Source organism: Malaya genurostris, chromosome 1 (assembly GCF_030247185.1).
Source record: "Malaya genurostris strain Urasoe2022 chromosome 1, Malgen_1.1, whole genome shotgun sequence".
NCBI classification, from domain to species: Eukaryota; Metazoa; Arthropoda; class Insecta; order Diptera; family Culicidae; genus Malaya; species Malaya genurostris.
The window spans coordinates 53685320-53710703 of NC_080570.1; the positions used below are offsets into that span (position 1 = coordinate 53685320).

Sequence of the window (25384 nt, forward strand, 5' to 3'; positions counted from 1 at the left end):
TACCTGCTCAAAAAAATCGTAATTTGTGTTGCATCAGTTCATCTATCAACACAGTTAATTTCAAACTATTTAATAAATATCATTCATAAAATCATGAATAATTGTCACGATTTCATGAGCTGATAAAATCATTGGTTTTATGATTTTAATAATCATGACAGCAATAACCGATTTCTTTCCGTGTAGATATCTAACTCTAGGGTCGTCTGCCTTGCTTAGATTGAACTTCAACAATTTTTCTCCCATAGCCTCTATTCCTTCTTAGAAATGATGGAGTTCTTTATTACCTTCATTAGTCAATTATCATGATCTCTGTTATCCGATAGAAGGCAAAGTTCGATTTTATTATTTGAAAATCTACTGCAAAATTAATTTTGACAGTCGGGCACTAACCTTGTCATGAGCATCTCTAGCTCCCGAATACCTGCATCGCTCATACAAACATGACTTTGATATGCTTACCTTTCCTATGTTTTTTTTTGCTGTTAGTCTTATGCGAACGCACACACCCATTCCCATTGAAAGTCACACAGTCTGTGTACAATAAAGAAAACTCCCAACCGGTAGCAGTCATTGGCGGTAGGTCGGTCATAGATTTCTATGCATTAACTTAAACCAGCAGGACAATATTCAACCGGTGCGGTTGATGTTGGGGGTTCGAATTTATGGACAGAGACCTCACTGCAGAACCCCTTTCTCCATAGTCGCTGAATTTACGGTTACTCTAGTATTCAACCGCTCTTCACTAATGGGCCTTGCACGGGAACGAAACAGAAAGAACCTGACCGAACCGGCTTCGCTTTGTTCTTTTCATCTTTCTTTGTTCTGTTATTCATGTTTTTGTTGTTGTTCAAAATCCATAAACTCTTAACGATGAGTGGTTGGTTATACGGATGGAGAAGCACCCAGAACCCTTTCCACATTCTCTCTGTTGAGTTACCGACACTCACATCTAGCGACTGCGGCAAAAAGCGGATTGTTTTTTCGGAACGATTTATTTATCTTGGTCAACTCGGGTACATTTTTGGGTTAAGTTATACCGGTTGGTTTTTTGGACCTCAATTCATCAAGCTCTCTCGTTTTTCAGTGGTTCGCTAAGATAAAAACATTATTAACTTAGTCTGGAGTACACGTTTTGGAAACACAAAAAAGCGGAAATACTTCAACTATGAGCTACGTGCCGATATTTGTATGTTCAATTACAAGATGAATTTACCATTTGGCTCTTACGTAGATTTAAATGTGCAACAGCAAACTGGAATATGGTTGCTGCGAAAGTTCAACCACAAACGGAATGATAAATCTCCTTGAAAATCACTGGTTGGATTCGTTTTCTTACCTCTTTCACCGAAGCGGACTGTGGCACGCAGCTACATCTTCGCCTAGCATAACTAAAGGCGTTTTCATTAGACAAGCACGGAAGAGAAATGGTTTTGTGAACAAAAGCGCGCACAGATTGTGAGACCTTACAAACGGACGGCAAAACTGTTATGCTGTTCCGTATAGTCAAGATAGTGGAAATAACACGTTTCCTTCCGAGAAAATCTATAACAAAATTCTGCTGAAAGCGTTTGGCTCTTTCGGTGGCTTATCAAAGGTCGAAAAAACACCAAAAATAGCCCGTGGATAAAATTTTCATTGTTTGCTTCAAAAAGTGTGCTTTGCAATACACTTCCAATGGGGTACAATAAACAACAAACATTTGGGGAACATGATCCGATGTGGCTAGGTGCTTATTAATTTTGTTGATTTCGCTTGATGTTGGAAAAAAAATTAAATATAGCCAAAACGTGTCCCAAAAACTCCAGCAATGAAAACAATTGTGGGGAATAAAAGACGCTTCATTTATTTTTTATTTTATGCATTTTTTTTTCTAAAATTGAATGTGATACTTTCTAAATCGGTTAAATGATTGGTGGTGGAGTCGGTACAAGAGCAGATGCTCTAAAAACTGGGTTCGTTCATTTCGAAAATGCAATAGCCTCACATAGGTGGGTCGGAAACAACCCGGAATTTATTATTCAACTGTGTCCCGTATAATCGTTTAAGGAACATCAGACGAACAAACAAAACAAAGATAGCCTCAGGAAACACAGGGCAGGGCAGTAGATTCTATGAAGGTCAGAATTGAATCCTTTCAAGTGATGTCTCCGTTGAACCTTTCGATATGTGAAAGATGTAGGTTGCTTCATTTTTAACTTTTTTATAAAACTAGAAAAATTTACCGAAGCCCGGAGGGCCGAGTATCATATACCAATCGATTCAGCTCGACGAATTGAGCAAATGTCCGTGTGCGTGTTGTCAACAAAGAGGTCGAGATCTCAGAGTTTACTGGACCGATTTTGATCAAACTTGTCGCAAATGAAAGGTCTCCCCGTCACCCTGAACGCTATTGAATGGTTTTGAGATACGATGTTTACTTTTTGAGTTATACGAAGTTGACCATGAAATCAGAATATGATTTTAGACTTAGATTCCGCATAGTATTCCAGTAGTAGGAGTTTCACGCGCTTGATGATAACGCAATGTTTCGGAGCAAAGTGAAACACGATTTTCAATACTGTTTTATGCAATTGTTTCTTAGCACTTGAAATACTATGCACAACACTCTGTTTCATGACGTTTAGATTTTAGCACGGTTCGTTTTTGGCAACATATTCGTTCGAACATGACATATATATTAGAAAAATGACAGGTTTTTCAAAATCAAAACCATTTCATATTTATACTGGTTGCAACAATAATTGAAGGAAGAACACAACTTCTTACACCCTTGTACCATTCGAAGAAGTTCGTCGAGATAAGCAAATTTGTGGATGAAAAATAATTTCATCAGTTTTCTCATTGATTTCTACAAACTTAGACTCACATAATCATATGCTGCCATATGATTATTTCTGAATATCATTTGGATCCGACTTCTGGTTCCGAAACTACAGGATAATATATTTTATGAAATTAAAATAATGTAACCCATTTTGCTAGTAGATGGCTGAACCGAATTCGTCCATCTAACATACAAATAAAAAATCTTAAGGTCCCATAAAAACTGCTTGTTATTCAATCAGCTCCGACGTCCGGTTCAGAGTGATTTGTGTAAAAAATTCACATGAATTTATCGGGTTTATCGGATTCACAGATTTTGAGAGTCGATGACCAAATAAACTTATTTCAATTTTACTGGATCGAAAACCGAATATCCCGGAAGGTACTCAAATTTTTTTATTTTGGAACGTACTACGATTTCTCAAAGATGGCTATACTGATTTTAAAAAATTTCGTATCCAATAAAATTGTTAACGATCCATTAGGCAAACTTAACTGACTTCGGCTACTCCGATTTCCGAATTCCGTACCCGAAAGTATCGGAAATAGAGAAGTTAAAAGAAGGCCAACACGAATTTAATAAAAAAAATTCAAAATAAAATAAGCTTATGGTCCTATACAAAATCGGTGAATTTTATCTGATTCAGACTCCCAATTTTGATATAAAAGGATGAAGAGTTTTTAAAATTCAAGCCGTCATAGAAGGTAACGATATCCAAAAATCTAACAAATGTGGGAAAAACGCTTTTTTAGGCATTCTTCGCGATATATTTTCTTGTTTACCGTTCCAGTGTTGATGAAATTTTGGCTTGCTCGACCACAGCTGCGTATCGCTTGCCAAACCGATTATTTTTTGGAAAACTTGACCTTTTTCTTTGTCTCGGAATGCTCCTCTACGCCGTTCCGTCGCTTCGCAGTATAAAGAAATATTCCGGCAAGCTGCTTAAAGTCTTCCAGCACATAAGTTTATCACGTAGCTTTCCAACCTTAGAAGACCGGACCGGAAGAAGAACCAGATTTTTTGAAAATGGTTCTTCTTTCTGTTAGAATAAAACGAATAGCAACATAACGATATAAGTTGATCTACCCAGTGGAAGGCGATCTATGAATTATGCCATGTACCGAAAGCAAGAATCACATATGGAAGACAAAGCGTGCCATTAGAGAGAGATTCTTTATTGACTAAAAGGATGGGATGACAATCTGTGCATTTGCTCATTTTTTTCTTAACAGAAGTATTTCACATTTTCACAATAATTTTTGGTGATATTGCTTTTTTCAGCTAAAGCGAATGTGTGTCGAATTCCGTTGATTGTGGGATAAGTAATCAGAAAAATAATGGAGATAAACATTAACTACTTAGTCGTTTGACAATTGTGTTGTCCGAGAAAATAAATTCGAACAAATAATTTTTTAGAGAGACGAAGTTCGACGGGTCAGCTAGTAGAAAATAAAGATGTGTTCCACATCAAAAAAAAAATCTTGTAATATTTCTCTAAATTCCGTCGATGATTCGGGGAACGTTTGATCTATTTTTTACGGGCTGAACGCAAAGTTTAAGACGCGTGCGGGAAGTTTACAACCGTGCAGATATTTTTTTTTGCGATCGTGCTTAACTAGGACGGAATAATAAATATAGTTTAGATTGCGAGGAGGATCCTTTTTTTAATTACGGTAAGGCGTTGTTGTTCGATTGATGATGATCGAGTGATGTCTTGCCAGTATTACTTGTCTATTGCAAAAAAAAAACAATACTATGAATTAAATGCATTAATTGATAGCGAACCTCACGACAGCCCCGGAGTTTTACGAATTTCGGAAGAAATTTCGTTTCGTAGAAAGCACAAATTAATATAAAACGCGATAAAATTGCAACGTATTCTCGGTAGCTGACTACCCAGAGCAATAAACACATGATGATATTATAAGTACTAAATAGATTACATTATTTACCAAGATAAATCCTGACATTTGTGGTGATGCAGAGAATACCTCGGTCAATAGTAGCAACAATTGTTTTTTTTATTTATTTATTTATTTGGAGCAGGAAAAAGCAAAAAGGAGCTGAAATAATAATCTCTCACTCCAGCAGGCATAAAACCTCCTCATCGTTTATATCAACAGATTACAACAATCCAACAGATACATTTTATTTATTTAAAAGATATTTTATTCAGGCCTATTTGCGTACAAGCTTTACGTGGCCGATTTAGCTGAGTTTTTAGATAATTTTTTTTTTGTATTGGATCTCGTTGTCACCCTTTTTCTAGGGGGAGAGGAGCTTCCATTTTCCTCCTGCGAGGATTGAGGGGCAGTTTGTTCGTGGTTCGTCTCGTCATCCATTGCCGTGGTATTGTTGTTGATTTCGTTGCTAGTTGCTGTAGATGCGCCTTGTTGTACATTGTTTGCAGTTGCTGGTTGGTTGGATGGTAAGCTGTTAACTGCAGCTGGTGTACTTTGTTCTATAGGGGTTACGTTGGATGGTTTCGTTGAAGGGGATACTTCATTATTGTTGGTGACTGTCACAGGTGTACTGGGGTTGCTTGGGGTTGGTGTAAAGGAAGCACCGTTGTCCTTTGGTATAGTTGTCTCCTTGTCCGGTTTATCACATGGCTTACCGTAGTGAACAGCTTTTTGGCAATATTGACATGTGGCCATCTGATTGTCATAGGTAACAAGTGATTTGCACGGTATTCTTGTATCCTGACCGAATGTCTTATAAGAAGGTATAGGCCTCCTGAAGCGCATACGTACCAAACGTACGCCATTTAGAATACCGGGGAAAAAATTCTTCCACTTTTCTTTTTCGATAGAGAGAATCTCTCCGTTTTGGGACATGGTATGGCGAATATAAGGATCGATGACGCTTGAGGAAAGATCATGCACACGCACTTCTATAGCACTATCTTCCATATATACTGGAATGTTGTACTTGATATTTTCATGCTCCACATAGTGCACATTATTATTGTCTTTAGCGAATTGAATTGCATCCATCTCTTTATAGAACTGGATACAAACAAAATTATTGGTCTTATTGCATTGAAGTAAATGCACACGTTTAAAGTCAAGATGCATTTGCTCCTTAAGCAAACCTTCAAGTTCTCGTATCGAAGATCGAATTTTCCACTGTCTGAAGTCAACAATAATTGTATTCTTTCGTACCGGCGGTAGCTTTTGTTCGTTTGCTTCACTTATTTTCGAGGTCTATTGTTCACTACACAATACTGTACTTGGTTTCTTCTGTCCCCAACGTAAGCGGTTTTGTTTTATCGACTGACTTGGATGAGATGTAAACCCGAACTGTATCCAACAGATACATGTATGTACTTAATACTATTAATTAAAACTAACCCTAGCTAACTAACTCTATAGTAATTAGATGACAATAAACCCATCGGGTAAACGATGGTGATTTTGCATTAAAACTAGAGAAGAAAAGAAATATGCTTTAAAATGGGAGGTAGAAGGAGGGAGTGGTGAATGAGAGTTGGCGAACGAAACGGGGTTAGGTTCGGCATGTAGATCTAATTAGTGGTCGAAAAGATGGTGGAAGACGGATAAAAAAAGAGGGCGAGCAAACGAGGTTAGAACCGACATATAGGTCTAATTAGTGTTAGAAAAGATAGGAGAAGAACGATTAAGAACGAAGAAGAGGAGATGCAACAGGATTAGTCACAACGAGCGAATTTATTAGTTTTCAATGGAGATGGTGGAGAGAACGAAGGGGTGGTCGAGTGGAAAGAATAAACATTAGTATTATAACTGCAAAAATAAAGAATCATGGGATAATCATTGTTTCGCATTACAAGAGAGATGAAAATCAAATTCCTGTGAGCAACTATTGAATAAACGGCACAAAGTGGAAAAGGGTTCATTATATCCGTAATTGATTCTAGCATGGGGAACTAACCTTCCTTCCCTGCCCATATTCACCTGCATGGGCGTGGCCAGCTAAGATGTTTTCAATAAAATAAGCCATATTCAAAAAAAAAAATAAAAAAATCACTGCTTTTCTCGAAATTGTAACCTATTATGTGTACGAGGTCGGTTAAAAAAGTACCCGGAATTCTCATTTTTCTAAAAAAAATATTTATTTATTCGTCTACATCTATATGGACCCCTTCACAGTAATCCCCCCTAGATATAATACACTTATGCCAGCGTTTTTTCCAGTCTTCGAAACACCCCTGATAGTCACTTTTTGTAATGCTCTGTAGCACTCTCAGCGATTCTGCCTTTATCTCTTCAATCGATGAAAAACGCTGTCCTTTCATGGGTCTCTTCAACTTTGGGAACAGGAAAAATTAGAGGGTTGTATTCAAGACACGACCGAGCACAATAACATTAAAAATGAAACGTTTCTAGGGTCTTCATAATAAATACAAAAATAAAGATAATAATGATGATGATACACTAAACTTCACTGCACTTCAAAGTTACTTGAAAGCTCAATTTCAGATACAAACAACCTAAAGATTTAAACCTGAACAAATAAAACTATTTTATTTTATGATGACAATTTTCGAGAAACGTAAAAACTTATTAATTTGATTTGATTTATATCGTTCATTTACCCCCAGTTTTAACCTAATAATGGTCGTTCACTGGGTGGACTCATTAATTTTATAAACAGTTAATCGATCCAAGAGAATGTTGTACCAGTAATCTCAGTAATGGTGTAATTTCATTAATCTTTCAAAATCGTCGATAATCTTCGGAAAGTGTCGGTAAATAATATGGCAACAAGACGAGGAAAAAAACATATGAAACAGTCCGCATAAAATTTGATTGATTTTCACTTTGGCATATTAGGAATATACGGAATGGATACGCAACAAAATTCCGAAATTTTGTTCATATTGTAACTTGATGTTATTAACACATGAATGAACATTCGCCCTTATTCTGAATAACGACGTATTGATTTTTCGATCGAATGTGATTCGATCGAATCATAGCTACCTTTGATTTTGCTAGCGTTATGGGGAATACAAATGAAATACGAGGGAAAAAACGATACGACGTTATTCAGAATAAGGGCGATTGTCATAGTTACAACGTGTGTAGCCATCAGACGCTTATTGTTTTGAAGCAAATAATAACTAAACTGAAACTGGCGGTTAACCAAATTTTACGAGGGTTCCTATTCAAACGATACATGTAAAATCGCAGGTAAACTTACTTTGAGTTTATCTTTGATACTATATGATATTGCATCTAATTGTACTGTATATGTGAGCCTGTGGAACTCAATTATACTACTAAACCGAGGAGGCCCCTTTAGATTAATTTCAGAATTTAATTTTGAATCTTTTGAAGCGTTCAATTCCTGGTGGGACAACAAATTGTTCAGTCACATTGTCACGTTTTGTTCGTATGGGAACGGAGATTTAAGTATGCAAACCGATCCGTTGACAAATTAAAACATTTTTAAGCTTACAATATTGAAGCTTTGGAATCATTTAAATTAGGAAAATCCATTAACAAATCATCGAAGAACAAGCGCTGCATATTAGATCCGAAAAATCTATCGCCGATGATTCTAAATTGGCCTGATAGTTACCAGAGAACCAAAATAAAATACTCAATTCAAACCAATTTTTCAATGGTATGCAATTGAAATATTCAAATGACTTTGTCTTATAAGTTTAAGTTAAATGTTTCCGAATCGATTATTTGTTGAATTATTTAAATCCATCACCAAATGACTGAGTTATAAGCGTACAAAATTATGACAGAAAAATGTTACGCGATTAGTTTTGCATGTTTTAAATTGACACCCAGTCTCGGGAAGCGAAGTGTAAGGCATTTTTAATGGCAAAATCGACCAAAAATTTGCTAAATATAAGGGTTATTTCAAAAGAATATGTAACCACGCTGATTCGGTTCTTCAATGGCTAGATGATATATAAGATACTCAAGGGAACACGGTGTTGCACAGACAACAGGAAATTTCACCAACACATAATGCAAAAGCGACAATCCAGCAAGTGAACGCATATACAATCCAGTCATTAACTCACTGGACATGTTACTTGTTTCACTCACAGTCAAACATCAACTAGGCAAAAAAATATTGTGCAGCCTATATTTATAGATTTCTCTTCATACTACGCATAACGATACGGTGTTTTTTATGCATGACGCAAAGCCTCCTATGCCGAACAAGAAGTTGACGTCATTTTGTAAAACAGGGATTGGTGGATGAAAACATAGGTCGATTCCAACCATTTTTTCAATAGTATGCTATTGAAATACTGAAACGACGTCGTCATACATGTTTAAGTTAAAAGTTTCCGAATCGATTGGTTGTTAAATTATAACAATCCATCAACAAATGACCGAGTTATTAACGTTCAAAATTATGACACAAAAAGGTTACGCGACTAATTTTGAAACTTTTAATTGACACCCGGCCCCATATAGTGAAGAGTAAGGCATTTTTAATGCCAAAAATCACACGGAGCGATATCTGGTGAATAAGGAGGTTGGGGCATGATTAAAGCGATGGTAATGCGTTTGTTTTTTTGATCAAAATTCAGCAGTTTTGGAACGAATTTTGCTGCCACTCGTTTCATGCCCAAAACATTTGAAAAAATATGATGGCATGAGCCAACTGATATGCCAACTTCATCAGCAACTTCTTTAATAGTGATTCGGCGATCATCCATAATCATTTTTTCCACTTTTCCCACATTTTCATCGATTATTGACGTGCTGGGTCGACCGGAGCGTTCGTCGTTTTCAACGTCTTCGCGGCCATCTTGGAAACGCTTATACCACTCGTAAATTCTTGTTTTCCATTGTTTAAACTAACAAAAATCGCCGAGCTCAAAAAAACACGTCTACACCAGCCGCTACAAGACAGAATGTAAACAATGAATACAGCTGGAAATTTCACCATACATTAGGGACATATGTACCAACACAATAAAAAAAAATTTTGACTACCGGACTCTCCAGACGAGCGCAATTAAACAATTCCGGGAACTTTTTGAACAGACCTCGTATTTGTACAATTAAAATGCTAACTTTGACATCAAGATAAAAGTACTATATCCGTTTCCAGTTTTCTCATGAATAAAATTTTCGGATAAACTATTAATGTTATTAAGTCAACTGCTCGGATTCAATACTCTAAATGCGGTCATCGTCAATCATTATGCCACTGCTGATTTAATAGTATATTTTATTTCAGATATATTCTTACTTATATTTAATCCTGAAATTCAAATTCATGAACGAGTAAAATTCTATTTTTTTTGGCTTTGAACAAAGGCATTCAATTAAGCAAATCTAGAAGCTATCAACATTGTTCTTGGTGTGTGTGTGTGTGTATGTGTTTGTATGCGTATATAACATCTAACTGATGTTAAAGTATCTCCACCAAAATAAGTCACTTCGCCTGGATTAAATTCAGTAATGCTGCTATTTCTTCTTTCCGAGTTCTGTCACGCTGTATTAGATACTGTCCGTTCTGTTTATTTGATGATTAGGTCGTACTTGCCATACTCACGATCTGAAACGAAAGAAAAACCAATTCGTTACCAATTGATAAGCCTACCGCTGGAGAGATAAATCATCCCACCCCCGCCCATCGAAAATCATCTCCTGTCCAACCTACCTTGTTCGGCGAGTTGTTCCTGTTCGTCGTCCTTCAGCTGCGACCAACTGGCCGGACCACGGAAGCATAATATCCGCCGGCCGGACAGTTCCCGCTTGATACGTTGCCGCCAAACGATCAGCACAAAGAAGATCAGAACCCCGTGCAGGCAATTGATGGAATCGATGAGCACCCTGTTGAAGTGGATGTGTTCAAGTGATTTAGAAGTGGTAGAAACGTCGAAAGTGGAACAGTTAATTTTGGCTCGATCGATAGGAACTAATATATTGAGCGCATCATCCGACGCAATTATGCTTGTGCCGGAAATAAACACTGCTGAACCTTGCCACATGATACTTACCAGAACCAAGACCGACCCAGATGACCATCCCCGATGTGGAAAGAGATGATTTCGAATATCCAGATTAGCCCAGCCAGCAGAAACAATTTCAAGTAGAGCATGCATCTGAAATGGATCAACACGGGAAATGAAATCCGATATATCATTTGCTTATCAAGGGGAACTCGGGTTGAAGGATAAGAAGCTAGGTACGGTTTGAAATGCTTAGCGATTATCAAGCGAGCACTACGCCGCTCAAATACGCCTTTCATTGGTGTGTGGTTGTGGGGTAGGCGGTAGGCGGTAATCTTACTTGTATCTTAGTGCCTTCTTCCGATCCGGACTTATGTCGTCCCCGCTGGTATGCAGATGGTAGCTGGTCCAAACGAACAGGAAGATGTTGATAGTCAGCATCACACTCAACGGCAAATAGACGAAGTAGGACTGTTCCCGTTCCGCTGCGAGAAGTGGCAGAAAAAAAAGAAAACAGAAAAACGGAACATTTTCATTATAAGAACGAAAGATTGAACTCGGAAAGGTGGTTCGCAGCGGGCTGTTCGCGTGCTGAATAGGTACTTCTGAGACGCGCCGTAGAAAAAGAAAAGGTTATTACCAACAGGGCTGCAGCTATCGGTGTTACGTCGTTTTATCCGGCTCTGGCTGATATTGCGTCCGGAAATGGTTGATTGGGCGAATAAATATTCATATTTTAGCTGTTTCTTTGTATTGCACAATAGCTCTATATATTTTCTTTCTTTAATCTATTTTATTCTCAAGTGATATGAAAATGTAAGTTAATATTTTCAATATGCCATAGTGGGTTGGAAAATATGTGTGGATTCCTGGGGAGCAAGTGACGTTTATTACATTCTTCAGAATGATCAATAAAATAACTTATTTTCAACCCAAATTCTGAAATATCTGATTTTGGTTAAACGTCTTCGATCAAGAAATGGTGACAGTTTCATGTCCTAGTTTTGATTACCAAATGATATGATAGGCAATTTCAAATCATATAAAATAAACCTGTTTAAACCTTATATTGATTAATTGACGTCTTACTTAAGAAGATATATTCTATTGTATGATTTAGAAATGCTAAAAAGGTTTAACATAAAGTCCGCTCAAATGTAAGGCTGGTGTTCGAGACCAAATCATCATCAACGTGTGAAATATTTCGCAGACTGATGAACGTATGTCTGTTCATTGTTTAGAATATTTTTTTGTGATACTACAAGCTTTTAGATCGCAGATGGCGTCGAAAGAAGAACAAGTGCGAAAAGCAATTGAGTGTGAAAACGCAATGAAAATCCGAATCTGTCAGTAAGAAAACTTGCAAAAAAGCTTGGTTTTCCTGCAAAAACTGTGTCCAATCTTTCTTAAGTCTTTCGATACACGTTTGGCAACAACCAGGGAGGCTGGGAGCGGAACAAAACTGGATCTCGGGAGCAAAAATGAAGCCAATGTTGCAGAAAAGCCCAGATCTTTCGATACATACAGTGGCTAGAAAAATGAGAATATCTCCAGTCTTTCATGCATACTTTCAAGTATCGGCAAAATACGAAGTCGTTGTGAAAATTGTATCGAACCGTTTTGATAAACAGAATTTGACGGCTAAAACCCGCATTGTGTATCGTGAATATTTGACGAAGTATTTCTGCGTGATAATGAACGATGAAACTTATGTGCTGGAAGACTTTAAGCAACTTACCGGAATGTCTTTTTATACTGCCATGCAACGAAACGGTGTAGATGAGCATTTTAGGACAAAGAATTCTCTGGGGTGGATGAAGATATTTTCTCCGAAGTGTGAAGCGTGGGGCACGCATATTCAGCAAACGCGCAATTTATCGTTAGAATTTAGTTTTTCCTTGCTGCGAAAAAGATTGCCATAGCAATGCCATCGTTCCGTTCTATAAATTTAAAAATTAAATTACAGAAGTGTTCGCTCACCAGCACGTGCGTTTTTGTGCGATGTATGCTTCTGGCATCCCCTGTGTACACAAGAATCTTACACCAGCGTGTATCACTCCGGTGAAATGCCATCACTGACTATCGGAACGCTAAGAAACTGTGAAGAACGCGTGAAAAGTGATTGTTACAATTCCTATACAGTCATGACGCTTCCTCGCTATTCTGGCTAGATTTGCCATCTTGTCACTACGAGAAAGTTGCCCGAATTTGCGATCTATCGAGCGGTATTGGGTATCTCTCTCAAAATAAAAAAATTAGAGGGTTGTATTCAAGACACGACCGAGTACAATAACATTAAAAATGAAACGTTTCTAGGGTCTTCATAATAAATACAAAAATAAAGATAATAATGATGATGATACACAAAACTTCACTGCACTTCAAAGTTACTTGAAAGCTCAATTTCAGATACAAACAACCTAAAGATTTAAACCTGAACAAATAAAACTATTTTATTTTATGATGACAATTTTCGAGAAACGTAAAAACTTATTAATTTGATTTGATTTATATCGTTCATTTACCCCCAGTTTTAACCTAATAATGGTCGTTCACTGGGTGGACTCATTAATTTTATAAACAGTTAATTGATCCAAGAGAATGTTGTACCAGTAATCTCAGTAATGGTGTAATTTCATTAATCTTTCAAAATCGTCGATAATCTTCGGAAAGTGTCGGTAAATAATATGGCAACAAGACGAGGAAAAAAACATATGAAACAGTCCGCATAAAATTTGATTGATTTTCACTTTGGCATATTAGGAATATACGGAATGGATACGCAACAAAATTCCGAAATTTTGTTCATATTGTAACTTGATGTTATTAACACATGAATGAACATTCGCCCTTATTCTGAATAACGACGTATTGATTTTTCGATCGAATGTGATTCGATCGAATCATAGCTACCTTTGATTTTGCTAGCGTTATGGGGAATACAAATGAAATACGAGGGAAAAAACGATACGACGTTATTCAGAATAAGGGCGATTGTCATAGTTACAACGTGTGTAGCCATCAGACGCTTATTGTTTTGAAGCAAATAATAACTAAACTGAAACTGGCGGTTAACCAAATTTTACGAGGGTTCCTATTCAAACGATACATGTAAAATCGCAGGTAAACTTACTTTGAGTTTATCTTTGATACTATATGATATTGCATCTAATTGTACTGTATATGTGAGCCTGTGGAACTCAATTATACTACTAAACCGAGGAGGCCCCTTTAGATTAATTTCAGAATTTAATTTTGAATCTTTTGAAGCGTTCAATTCCTGGTGGGACAACAAATTGTTCAGTCACATTGTCACGTTTTGTTCGTATGGGAACGGAGATTTAAGTATGCAAACCGATTCGTTGACAAATTAAAACATTTTTAAGCTTACAATATTGAAGCTTTGGAATCATTTAAATTAGGAAAATCCATTAACAAATCATCGAAGAACAAGCGCTGCATATTAGATCCGAAAAATCTATCGCCGATGATTCTAAATTGGCCTGATAGTTACCAGAGAACCAAAATAAAATACTCAATTCAAACCAATTTTTCAATGGTATGCAATTGAAATATTCAAATGACTTTGTCTTATAAGTTTAAGTTAAATGTTTCCGAATCGATTATTTGTTGAATTATTTAAATCCATCACCAAATGACTGAGTTATAAGCGTACAAAATTATGACAGAAAAATGTTACGCGATTAGTTTTGCATGTTTTAAATTGACACCCAGTCTCGGGAAGCGAAGTGTAAGGCATTTTTAATGGCAAAATCGACCAAAAATTTGCTAAATATAAGGGTTATTTCAAAAGAATATGTAACCACGCTGATTCGGTTCTTCAATGGCTAGATGATATATAAGATACTCAAGGGAACACGGTGTTGCACAGACAACAGGAAATTTCACCAACACATAATGCAAAAGCGACAATCCAGCAAGTGAACGCATATACAATCCAGTCATTAACTCACTGGACATGTTACTTGTTTCACTCACAGTCAAACATCAACTAGGCAAAAAAATATTGTGCAGCCTATATTTATAGATTTCTCTTCATACTACGCATAACGATACGGTGTTTTTTATGCATGACGCAAAGCCTCCTATGCCGAACAAGAAGTTGACGTCATTTTGTAAAACAGGGATTGGTGGATGAAAACATAGGTCGATTCCAACCATTTTTTCAATAGTATGCTATTGAAATACTGAAACGACGTCGTCATACATGTTTAAGTTAAAAGTTTCCGAATCGATTGGTTGTTAAATTATAACAATCCATCAACAAATGACCGAGTTATTAACGTTCAAAATTATGACACAAAAAGGTTACGCGACTAATTTTGAAACTTTTAATTGACACCCGGCCCCATATAGTGAAGAGTAAGGCATTTTTAATGCCAAAAAAAAACTGTTTTTATCTACCTAGTGGTGTAATGATGCCTTTCTCATATCAATCATACTCACCCTTATTCTGAATAACGTCGTATCGTTTTTTCGCTCGTATTTCATTTGTATTCCCCATAACGCTAGCAAAATCAAAGGTAGCTATGATTCGATCGAACCACATTCGATCGAAAAATCAATACGACGTTATTCAGAATAAGGGCGACTATCATATATAATACTGTGCTCAGAGCTGCTAAATGTCACTATCACCTAGCAACTTTGCACGACGAAGATTGGAAAGCTTATATCACTGGACTGCTGCCAGCCAGGCTCTACCAATCATCATATATTGAGTGTCTGAAAAACCAATAAATGAAATTCTCTTGATATTACACTCACCTGGACGCACATAGATTGCCGATGCGATTGATATTCGCCCTTATTCTGAATAACGACGTATTGATTTTTCGATCGAATGTGGTTCGATCGAATCATAGGTACCTTTGATTTTGCTAGCGTTATGGGGAATACAAATGAAATACGAGGGAAAAAACGATACGACGTTATTCAGAATAAGGGCGATTATCTTCATTTCTCCTGTCACTGCTTGATTACGATGGGACTAAATATTAATCAAGCAGCATAAACATTGAATTAAATTCATTTACACCAATAAACTCCGAAGTCCGATGACTTTTTGCAAAGAACAATGAACTTTATCAATTTAGGTTTATGTTAGTACTCTCATGGAATTTTTTTACTTCAACAGGGAATAGGAGATTGAGATAGAAAACAAAAAAAGTCGTCTATCCTTGACTGAGTATACTTCTATCAGGTGTACAACTTTGCTTCCGCCGTTTTTTTTTTTTCAAAATTAAAAGCTTTATTGCGAAAAAGTGCTTACAGATGTATTATTCAAAGTATTGTCCGTCGCTAGCGACAACTTTCTCCCATCTTTCCGGCAATTTTCGGATCCCGGCTCGAAAAAAAGAGTCCTCTTTTGACGCTATCCATGAAGCGATCCATTTTTCCAACTCTTCGAAGGATTGAAAATGTTGATCTGCCAGGCCGTGTGCCATCGAACGGAATAGGAGTGAAGTCAGAAGGGGCGACATCTGGGGAATACGGCGTGTGGGGCAAGACTTCCCATTTCAGCGTTTTCAGGTACTTTTTGACCACTTTTGCGACGTGAGGCCGAGCATTGTCGTGTTGGAGGATGACTTTGTCATGTCGCTCTTGATATTGTGGCCGCTTTTCTTTTAGCGCGCGACTAAGTCGCATCAGTTGCGTTCGGTAGCGATCTCCTGTGATGGTTTCACCCGGTTTTAAGAGCTCGTAGTAAATCACACCGAGCTGATCCCACCCAATACAAATCATAACCTTGGCGCCGTGAATATTCGGTTTTACCTTCGACGAATTAGCATGCCCGGGCTTTCCCCATGAATCTCTGCGTTTAGGATTATCGTATCGAACCCACTTTTTCTTACCGGTTACGATTCGATGTAAAAACCCCTTACGATTTTTTCTTTGAAGCAGTTGCTCACATACAAATAGACGGCGCTCGATGTCCCTCGGTTTCAACTCGTGCGGCACCCAGTTTCCTTCTTTCTGAATCATGCCCAGGACCTTGAGACGTTTTGAAATGGCTTGCTGACTCACTCCCAACGATTCGGCAAGCTCTTCTTGGGTTTGGCACGAATCTTCATGAAGCAATGCTTCTAGTTGTTCATCTTTGAAGGTTTTTTCTCTTCAACCACCATGTATGTCTTCGACATCGAAATCACGATTTTTAAAACGTTGAAACCACTCCCGACACGTTCTTTTACTCAGAGCAGCATCACCGTAGGTTTCTGAGAGCATTCGCTGCACTTCAGCTGCATTTTTTCGAATTGTAACAGAAAAATAAAACTTCCCGCAAATGGCGAGAATTGGGCACATAAACAGACATTTTCGAGCGGGAATAATACGAAAACAAGAACAACTGTCACTGAAACGGCGATGACAATTCTTTAGGCACTGTACACACTCACTTTAAAGGCATTATCATCTATGTATTTTGCCCAGCCTCAGCCGGTACAGCCATCTATCGGAAAACGGCGGAAGCAAAGTTGTACACCTGACACTTGGTCATAGAACTATCGAGTATCTCATTTGACATTGACACTTTGACCGTACCGATTACAGTTAACGATGATTTTAGTCAGTCTGTCATTTAACATGACTGACAATTTGCAGTTCTGACTGTGGTATCCTTCAAAATAATTTTTTTCGTTTCTTGAGAAAATAACCGGAATCGCTTTGTTTGGCCGTCTGCTGATAGTGTTTGTTTCGCCCCTTTAAGTGATGGTGTACGATAATAATTTGAGGAATATTAGCACACATATTTTCATTTTTTTGCAATTTTTTCTTCATAACTCCGAAACCGGAGGTCCTATCCAAACCAAATTAAAAATTTTTGTTTGGGATCATAAGACCTTTCATTTGGATCTAAGCTTGTAAAAATCGGTTACATACACAGACATTTTGCTACACGACGAACTGAGTCGAATAGTGTATGACACTCGGTACTACGGGCCTCAGTTCAAAAGTCGGTTTTCACAATGATTGCATAACTTTTTTATATGAGAAAGGCAAAAATGATGTATATACGTTATATACAACAAGGGATATTCACGATCGAATATTCAACGACCGAATATTCCTTAGAGAGTAAATCTTGAAAAGGCGCCCCAAATGAAGTGTCCAAATTAGGTCTTCAAGAATTACATCGTATGAGACATTAATTCATCTGTAAAATTCAATTTTTTTTAGTGTGTACACAAACTTGTACCCTAGAGGTACAAAACAGCGTATTAAACTTGTTTTTGCCGAGATATTGACTAATACTTATTATTCTTTTCATCATTTCAGGTATGATCTCACTATTTCCAACTGGTTCAACGCAAATTCTCCATACCTACAAAGTTACAAGTTCTAACAAACAGTTTTATAAGTGAGTTATCGCTATTCGAAAAAAAAAATCAACCATGCTCGAGGATTTGCTGGAACTAATGGAGATTAAAAAATCAAAAGAAGATGGTTTTCCTGAGTACTGCTAAACAAAATTGAATGACTAAAATGTCAATACACTCAATGGAATGGGAATGCTGTCGATGAACCCAGGTTAAAATGTTGGAAATTTTCATCATGTTGTTGATGATGGAGATTATCCCTGAAATCACCATCATCATCATCATCATCATCACCAGCAGCATGAAAATTCCTCTATTAGTTGGAATTTTGAAGCCAAGCACCTAAGCTGCTTTCATTACGTAATGGTACCTTGCCCCCACATGCCCCAGTTATCCTGGAAATTTTCCGACTATCTCGTGAATCAGTGTAAATTGGAAAACGCACCACTGCAGCCCTGTTTGCTAGAAATTTCACATTAACATTCCACGCTGTGGATCCTGCGGATATAAAACTAGTCGCTATGTTGGTATGGTAATAAAATCTTCGACATACTTCGGAACCAACAGGATATCTCGCCGAAGGTAGCATTCCGTGTGTGATAAATGTACACCATTGCAGTTAGCGTGAGGGCCACCGTGTGCGCGTAGATGTGATTAAGGACGTACCAACCGCGTTCCTTGATTTTCCACTGACGTGCACTGTAAAGAAAAAGGAGAGGGACAAAAAAAATAAATGACTTGTTGGGTGCCGCGGATCTTGCGAAAAAGTGGGTACTGAAGTGCCAAAACCACCAGTAAAACGCCAGTTCGACCAGTCAAATGATTGATGAACGCGGCAGTACTAATGCGCTTTCCATTGAATCGCCTTCGCATTGATGACGATGGGTCATGATTTTTCCGCGAATCAACCAATTTATTACTCACACTGTCAACTTCCACACGTTGGCCATTACGGTATTGAGCCAGGCAAAATAGCTGATCAGGAAGAAGTACATCAGGAACGCTGTGAATGGAACGGAAAAAAGAAACGATGGCTTATCAATACAGAACATGTTTGAAAAACAATTCGATGAAAACGATGCACATGATATTTGAAGTTATATAATAGAAAAGTTTTCTGTGGTTGATTTGCAGATCGGTTTTTCGAATTAAATTTCCATAGTGCCGTTGTTTTTATTTTCGGTTTACAATTTGACTTCATTCATCCCAAGCCGAAGTGTGGCGCCGTTCGATAACGGGACACATTTTCCCATTCCGCTGCCGAAGCAAAACTAATTCTGGAGCATGCGACCGTTTCGGTTCGACTACAAATACGAAATCGAGTTTTGGCGACCCCGAAAACAACATAACAAACATAACATGGTATGCAAATGATGCTTGGATTGGAAACATTTTTTGTTCTCAATTTTGTACATCGTCCTTTCAAATCAATACATTCGGGCTAGAATTATTCTGTTTAAACACCAGAATATCTACGGTCAGTTATGTCAGTACGAGTCCAATGAAGCTCGACCGGAGTTCTTTCCATTTGCTACCTACGCTACTTATGAACCCAAAAATTGATGAACCTTTTCATGTGCTACTTTTTGGTAACGATCCCGTAGCCGATGGTTTTGCGAGAATTCCGGAAGTAATTTTTCACGACCAGCTGGATATTGGTTTCGTTGAGAGGTGAAAAAAAATTATGGTGCTTTTCTCATTCATGCCGTTTGGCAGTGTTGATAGGCGCCCCCCGACTTCATGTAGAACGGGACGGGGAAATTGATTGAATATTTTTCAAGCGACCGACAAGGGCATTATCGTTACGTAGGCAAAGGCTATGTGTTTAGTTCTCTGCTTCGGTGGCTGCTGGGAACGGTATTTTTCACTGTGAAAAGATTGCGTGGGAATTGATTTCGATTTCGGCTCGAAGGCAAATAGCGAATGCTGTAACAAACAAATCTATTTTCTGGTAGGAAGACGTTGTATGGGATATTGTTGACCACGTTTGATGTATTGCTCGTGTGAAAATCGGTCGTCATTCAGTGACTTGTTAGATGCTCTTTGATATTCAAGAGTCTATCTCGAAGATTTTGGATTTTTAGTTTTTTTTATGTGAATTCAATATGTTGAACCGCATGGTTGCATTAGTAGTTCAACGTAAACTGCTAATGCACTGATAGGTCGAAGACGAATTGCGAAAGATGAATTCGTATTCAATTTTTGTCAAGACGGAAGGTGCAAGACCGCATGCAAGTGCTTTAGAAGGTATTAATGTCACTTAGAGCAAACGTAGGACACTCGGATACCGACATTGTCTTAAAATTAATTTCCAGCAAAAGAAATGCATCCAAAGGATCCATACACGTAATCGTTCGTGCCAGCAGGCTGCTGAACCGGATATAAGCACAAGCGCGGACGTTGTATAGTAAAGCTCTCAGGAGGTCAGGTTGAGCATATTGATAGACACCAAAACGTATATAAAGGTAAACCTTGAGCATCTTCTTGGTCAAAAATTATTGTAAGGCTCAACGAATTGTCCCCAAAAGATATAAATTCAATTTTACAGATTAGTGCTCCAAATAATTTCGAGTTTTGAGATCAATTTTAACATGCGGCAAAAAATCTCCGTAACAAATGTTGCCGAAATTTTGAAACTCTGCAAACAACAGGCCGAATTTAATCGAAATAGATCGCCATTCATTCGATTGTTATCAATTTCGCTTTAACTTATTTTCGATTATGTTGACTGTTCTTCTGATTTATTGGGATGTAGAGTAGAACGAGTTATGAAGTTTCGTACTGTTATTGAACCATCAATATTTTTAAGTTTTCTGCGTAAGGTTCGGATAAACTTTAATCTGAGCCCTCATCAAAAGAAAAGTAAAGAAACTAAAAATCTTGGTTTGCGAGATTCAAGAAATTCTACGGACCATAATTCTTGAGGATTTTTTTTATCTTCAATTGGATTTATGATGCTGTATTTCCTTCGAATCTAAGTATGCTCGAATTTTTAGTTTGTGGGGGAGGTATCACCCCGGCCCCAGACTTTTTCAAGGGGGCTCAAAAATTCGAATATTCGAAATTGTATTTTAATTCTTGATAACAAAACAAAATATCAACAATCGAAACAAATTATTTCGTTATTTTGTGAGTTATTTTGTGTAAATAATTTATTTAAGAATCTCTTGATTCGATGATATTCCCATGCTTACAATGTTTTTTAATCCTCATGTTTAGGGACCCGAAATATTGCAGTCCCTCCGGGGCCGAATTTTCTCTCGGCGGCCTTGCTTCCTCATAAAAAATGACGGAAAATATATGAAACATTGAGATCTAGTGTTATCTCGAAAAAAAAATTTAACTTCCAAAGAGTTGGCCCAAAAAAGACAACCTCTAAATCTCGTCGTTTCGTGCATTTCTATAAGACGTAGCAAGAAAACCACATAACTTTGAAGATCCGCATAAAAAAAATCCGCGCAACTGAAAGTTTGCATAAAAACCGCATAGCTTTGAAAATTCGAATAAAAATAGTACAACTGAAGAATCGCATAAAAAACCACTAAACTCATGACGAAAAATTTGATCTTAAAAATCTGAATCTGGTCGATTTTTGCAATGACTGAGTGGAAACATATATTGGAAAAGCTAAATAAATGAGAAACTCACAGAAAAGATGATTTAAAAAAAAAAGATACGTTCAGAGACAGGACTCGAACTCGCGTTCTTATGCAATCCGTGCATACGCTTTACCATTTCGCCACCCGAAGCAATGTGATAGACACGGCACTACAACACTACTGGGTCTGGTAAGCGTACATCGAACATGGTCTAAATCCTAGCCGCCTCACGACCGGTATCGTATATCCAAACATCTTCTCCGTTCATCAAACAACAAACACTATTCTTCCGCTCAAGCACCGGGTAGGAGAGTATATTTAAAATAATTTGCTACCTTCTCTACCGTACCAGTCGCTGATTAACGGTTTTATTTTTCCGTACCAATCTGCTTCTGGTAGGAAAGAGCAGACTATCAAAAAGACTTCATAGGGTCTGACGTTGACGATAGCCAGGCAGCGACTGACACAGTAGAGAATGCAGCAAGTGATTATAAATATTCTCTCATAACCAGTGCTTTAGCGGAAGAATAGGTATAGAGTGAGAAGACTAGTGTTTGTGGTCTGATGATCGGAGAAGATGTTTGGATATATGATACCGGCCGTGAGGCGGATAGGATTTAGACCATGTTCGATGTACGCTTACCAGACACAGTCGTGTAGTAGAGCCGTGTCTATCACATTGCTTAGGGTGCTATGCCTTTTTTATGCTAAATGTTTTAGAAAATTACGAAACGTTAAGATCTGGTAGGAAGGTCACTATTGATTTCAGGAAAGAAAAAGGTCACTAAGAGTCAATTTATTGCTCTTTGTGTGTATCATATTATATTGTTAGAATGACTAATTTTCATCAGAAACTTGAAGCTGAAAAAATGCTGAAAAGTTATTTTGGTTGTAACTTCGCAGCCGATTCTTAGCGTACAGGATCATTGCATGGCTAAGTACTACGATCCTACTGACACTATGAATCATTCCAGTTCGGGGCTCGAACATATGACAACTGACTTGTAAGACTAGCGCTGTATGCATTGAACCGCCAACCGTCTTTGATGTTAAAGAACCCGAATTCTGGATCTGGAATTCAGGAACCGAATTTTGGAGTCGAATGCTAAAACTGAGTTCTGAAACCTAATTTCGATGTTAGATTCTGGAGCTGAACTCTAAACCTGAACTCGGGAATTGAATTCTAAAACTGATTCATGAGCCGATCACTGAACCTGTGTTGTAGAACTGAATCCCAGTGTATGATTCTGGTTTGACATAACTATGGACATGGATTCTTGTATGCAGCTGAATTCTAGCTCAGAATTATGGTCCAGGATTCGGTTTTCAAATCGGATCCAGAATTCAGCTCTGAAATTCAGTTCTAGAATCCAGAATGCGGCATAGAACTGAGTTTTGTGACCAAATTTTAAATTCAGAACCTGGATTCTGGCATGTATTTTAGAATCGAACACTGGAAATACAACTGAATTTTGGATCTAAATTCTAGTTCCAGAACTGAAACTGAATTCCAGATAGCAATTTTGGAACTGAATTTTGACCTCAATATCAGTACCATGATTCGGTTTCAAAGTTCAGATTCTAGTCCAGAACTCTTTTCCGAACTTTAGTTCCAAAGTCCCGGTCTAGAATCAAGATTCTGATTTCAATTCCACATTTTGATTCCAAAACCCAGACTTAGAGTCCCGTTCTGGAATTTGGTTTAAACTCGAATCTGGCATTGGATTCTGGATGAGGAACTGAATTTTAGATCAGGGTTCTGGAAATCTGGTCTTGAGTTCTGAAACATAATTCCAGACCCTGAAGTCGACAAACGCATTCAAACCGCTACACAAAAAATTCAATTTAAAAGAAACGAATAAAGTATGCGAAAATTTTCTAATTGAATTTGATCATACCGGAAACCTTCACTAAACTTATTATTTCCACTTCCAATTTGCATATTTAAACGGACAAGTAATTCTAATAGTACTTTAGTAAACATTTATAACCCTTAAAAGGGCTGATTTGCGGAAATTTGCACGGTCGTTGTTCACTTGTCGAATCATTTGGCTTCATTTTAAACGGCCAGCAGTTGAATGACGCAATCGCTCTTGTTTGAAGCGAAACTCGCACTGCGAACGACCCGCAGCAGAGCTGCTTCCTATGCGAATTGATTCAATACAGAAGCAATTTTGCTGTAGGGATTTCCTCGCGAAATAGCTACGTACTACATTTTGATGTTGATTATTTCATTTCGGATTTGCCGATTTCAACGAATGAAAGTATCATAATGCAACACAGAAATAATTTCCGGCGGTACACTTAAATGTTTATTTTCACTTCCGATTTGTATATTCTAACAAATAAGTAATTTTAATAGTCCGTTTGTAAACATTTATCCAAATATCATATTTTTGAATTTTCACTCCTATATAGAAAACAAAGGCGTAGTGCTACTTTAAAAAGGGAATGGGACAAAATGAGCTTGACAACCAGAGATGGGCAATCCGTTCGCAATCGGTTCAAAAGAACTAGTTTTATCTGGGAGAATGACTGAACAACAGTTCTCTGTTGAAGAACGATAATATTTTCCAAAGGAACAAAAGTGATTGAATTCTATAAGAAAAGTGTTGATAAATTGTTTATGTGTGTGTGTTATGACTTCGCAAAATCCAAATGAAATGGCGAGGCGAAGATGACCACTACACTCGGTCTGAGTTGTAAATTTGTTGATTTTTATAAAAATTTGCTGATTTTATGAAGCTCAACATAAAACACAACAAAATAATCCATGATTCCTTAAATTTCGGACATAATCGATATTTATAAATATGATTCTACCGACGACGTGTGTACGATTCTAAACGTTTCTAAAGCACATTAAACATCGGCAGAACAATTTCACAATATTTGCTCAGGTCTGATTGTTTCCTGTGTCAAAATGTGACCAATGGCCACCCCTATTTTGAGATTTTCGATTTCGAGGTTGGTGCATTGAGGATGAGTATCTCAAACCAAATGCGTTTTGTTACTGAAGGTTATAGCTTTCCAATAGTATAAAACATAATATTATTTTCCGCAGTATTTTTTTCGCATGACCAAACGTGACTATTTTCGCTATGGTCTCCTCTATTTAAAAAAATGTTGTAGCTCTGAAATGGTTTGATAATGGAAAGCAATATCAGCCAAATGGTCACCAAAGACTACGCCTACAGGACCATATCTTTTTCATTAAATTTGCCACCACCAAATCGCAAACATGCCTACTGTATGTTCTCAATAACGTGTTAAGATCATCGTCCAAGTAAACAGTTACACGTTGAGAATGGAGAGGCTCCCTTGACAACAGCCGGAAAACATACGTCACGTGAAAAAGTCAACGATTGACGTGTCACTGACATGTGAACTTCCCAAGTAGCATGTTAAGTTGCTGTCCTGTATTTTTCTACTGATTGTGCAATTTATCAGGTTAGTTTATATCACTATTCTAGTAACTGTTGTGTTATGGAAAAAGCGCAATTTTTCTGTGTTGTGCAACATATCTTCAAGTTCATCCGTTATTACGAACATTTATTCACAACGATTGTGCAACTGATACAAAAACTCATGCCTCGATCCCATCACAAAGGCAGTAATAAAATCAGTGAAAAAACAATTGTGAAACTCGTGAGAACTACTACGTAATGTAAACAAGAAATGGAATGACGTTTACAAAAAC

At 37.5% G+C, this 25384-nt stretch overlaps 2 protein-coding genes across 7 annotated transcripts in view; one reads left to right on the forward strand and one right to left on the reverse strand.

Annotated features, from left to right (window-relative positions):
- LOC131439615 (RNA helicase aquarius) overlaps positions 1–25384 on the forward strand; it is a 211167-nt gene that overhangs the window by 67845 nt on the left and 117938 nt on the right. The window lies entirely within an intron of this gene.
- LOC131439640 (probable G-protein coupled receptor Mth-like 11) overlaps positions 10025–25384 on the reverse strand; it is a 117066-nt gene continuing 101706 nt past the window's right edge. For all 6 annotated transcript variants that reach the window (XM_058610911.1, XM_058610902.1, XM_058610940.1 and 3 more), the window contains exons 4-9: positions 19010–19088; positions 18639–18784; positions 11086–11230; positions 10794–10898; positions 10454–10626; positions 10025–10348 (exon numbers count right to left, since the gene is read on the reverse strand). In XM_058610911.1, the coding sequence (XP_058466894.1) occupies positions 10311–10348; positions 10454–10626; positions 10794–10898; positions 11086–11230; positions 18639–18784; positions 19010–19088 (686 nt within the window). In that variant the 3' untranslated portion in view covers positions 10025–10310. The remainder of the gene's footprint in view (positions 10349–10453; positions 10627–10793; positions 10899–11085; positions 11231–18638; positions 18785–19009; positions 19089–25384) is intronic.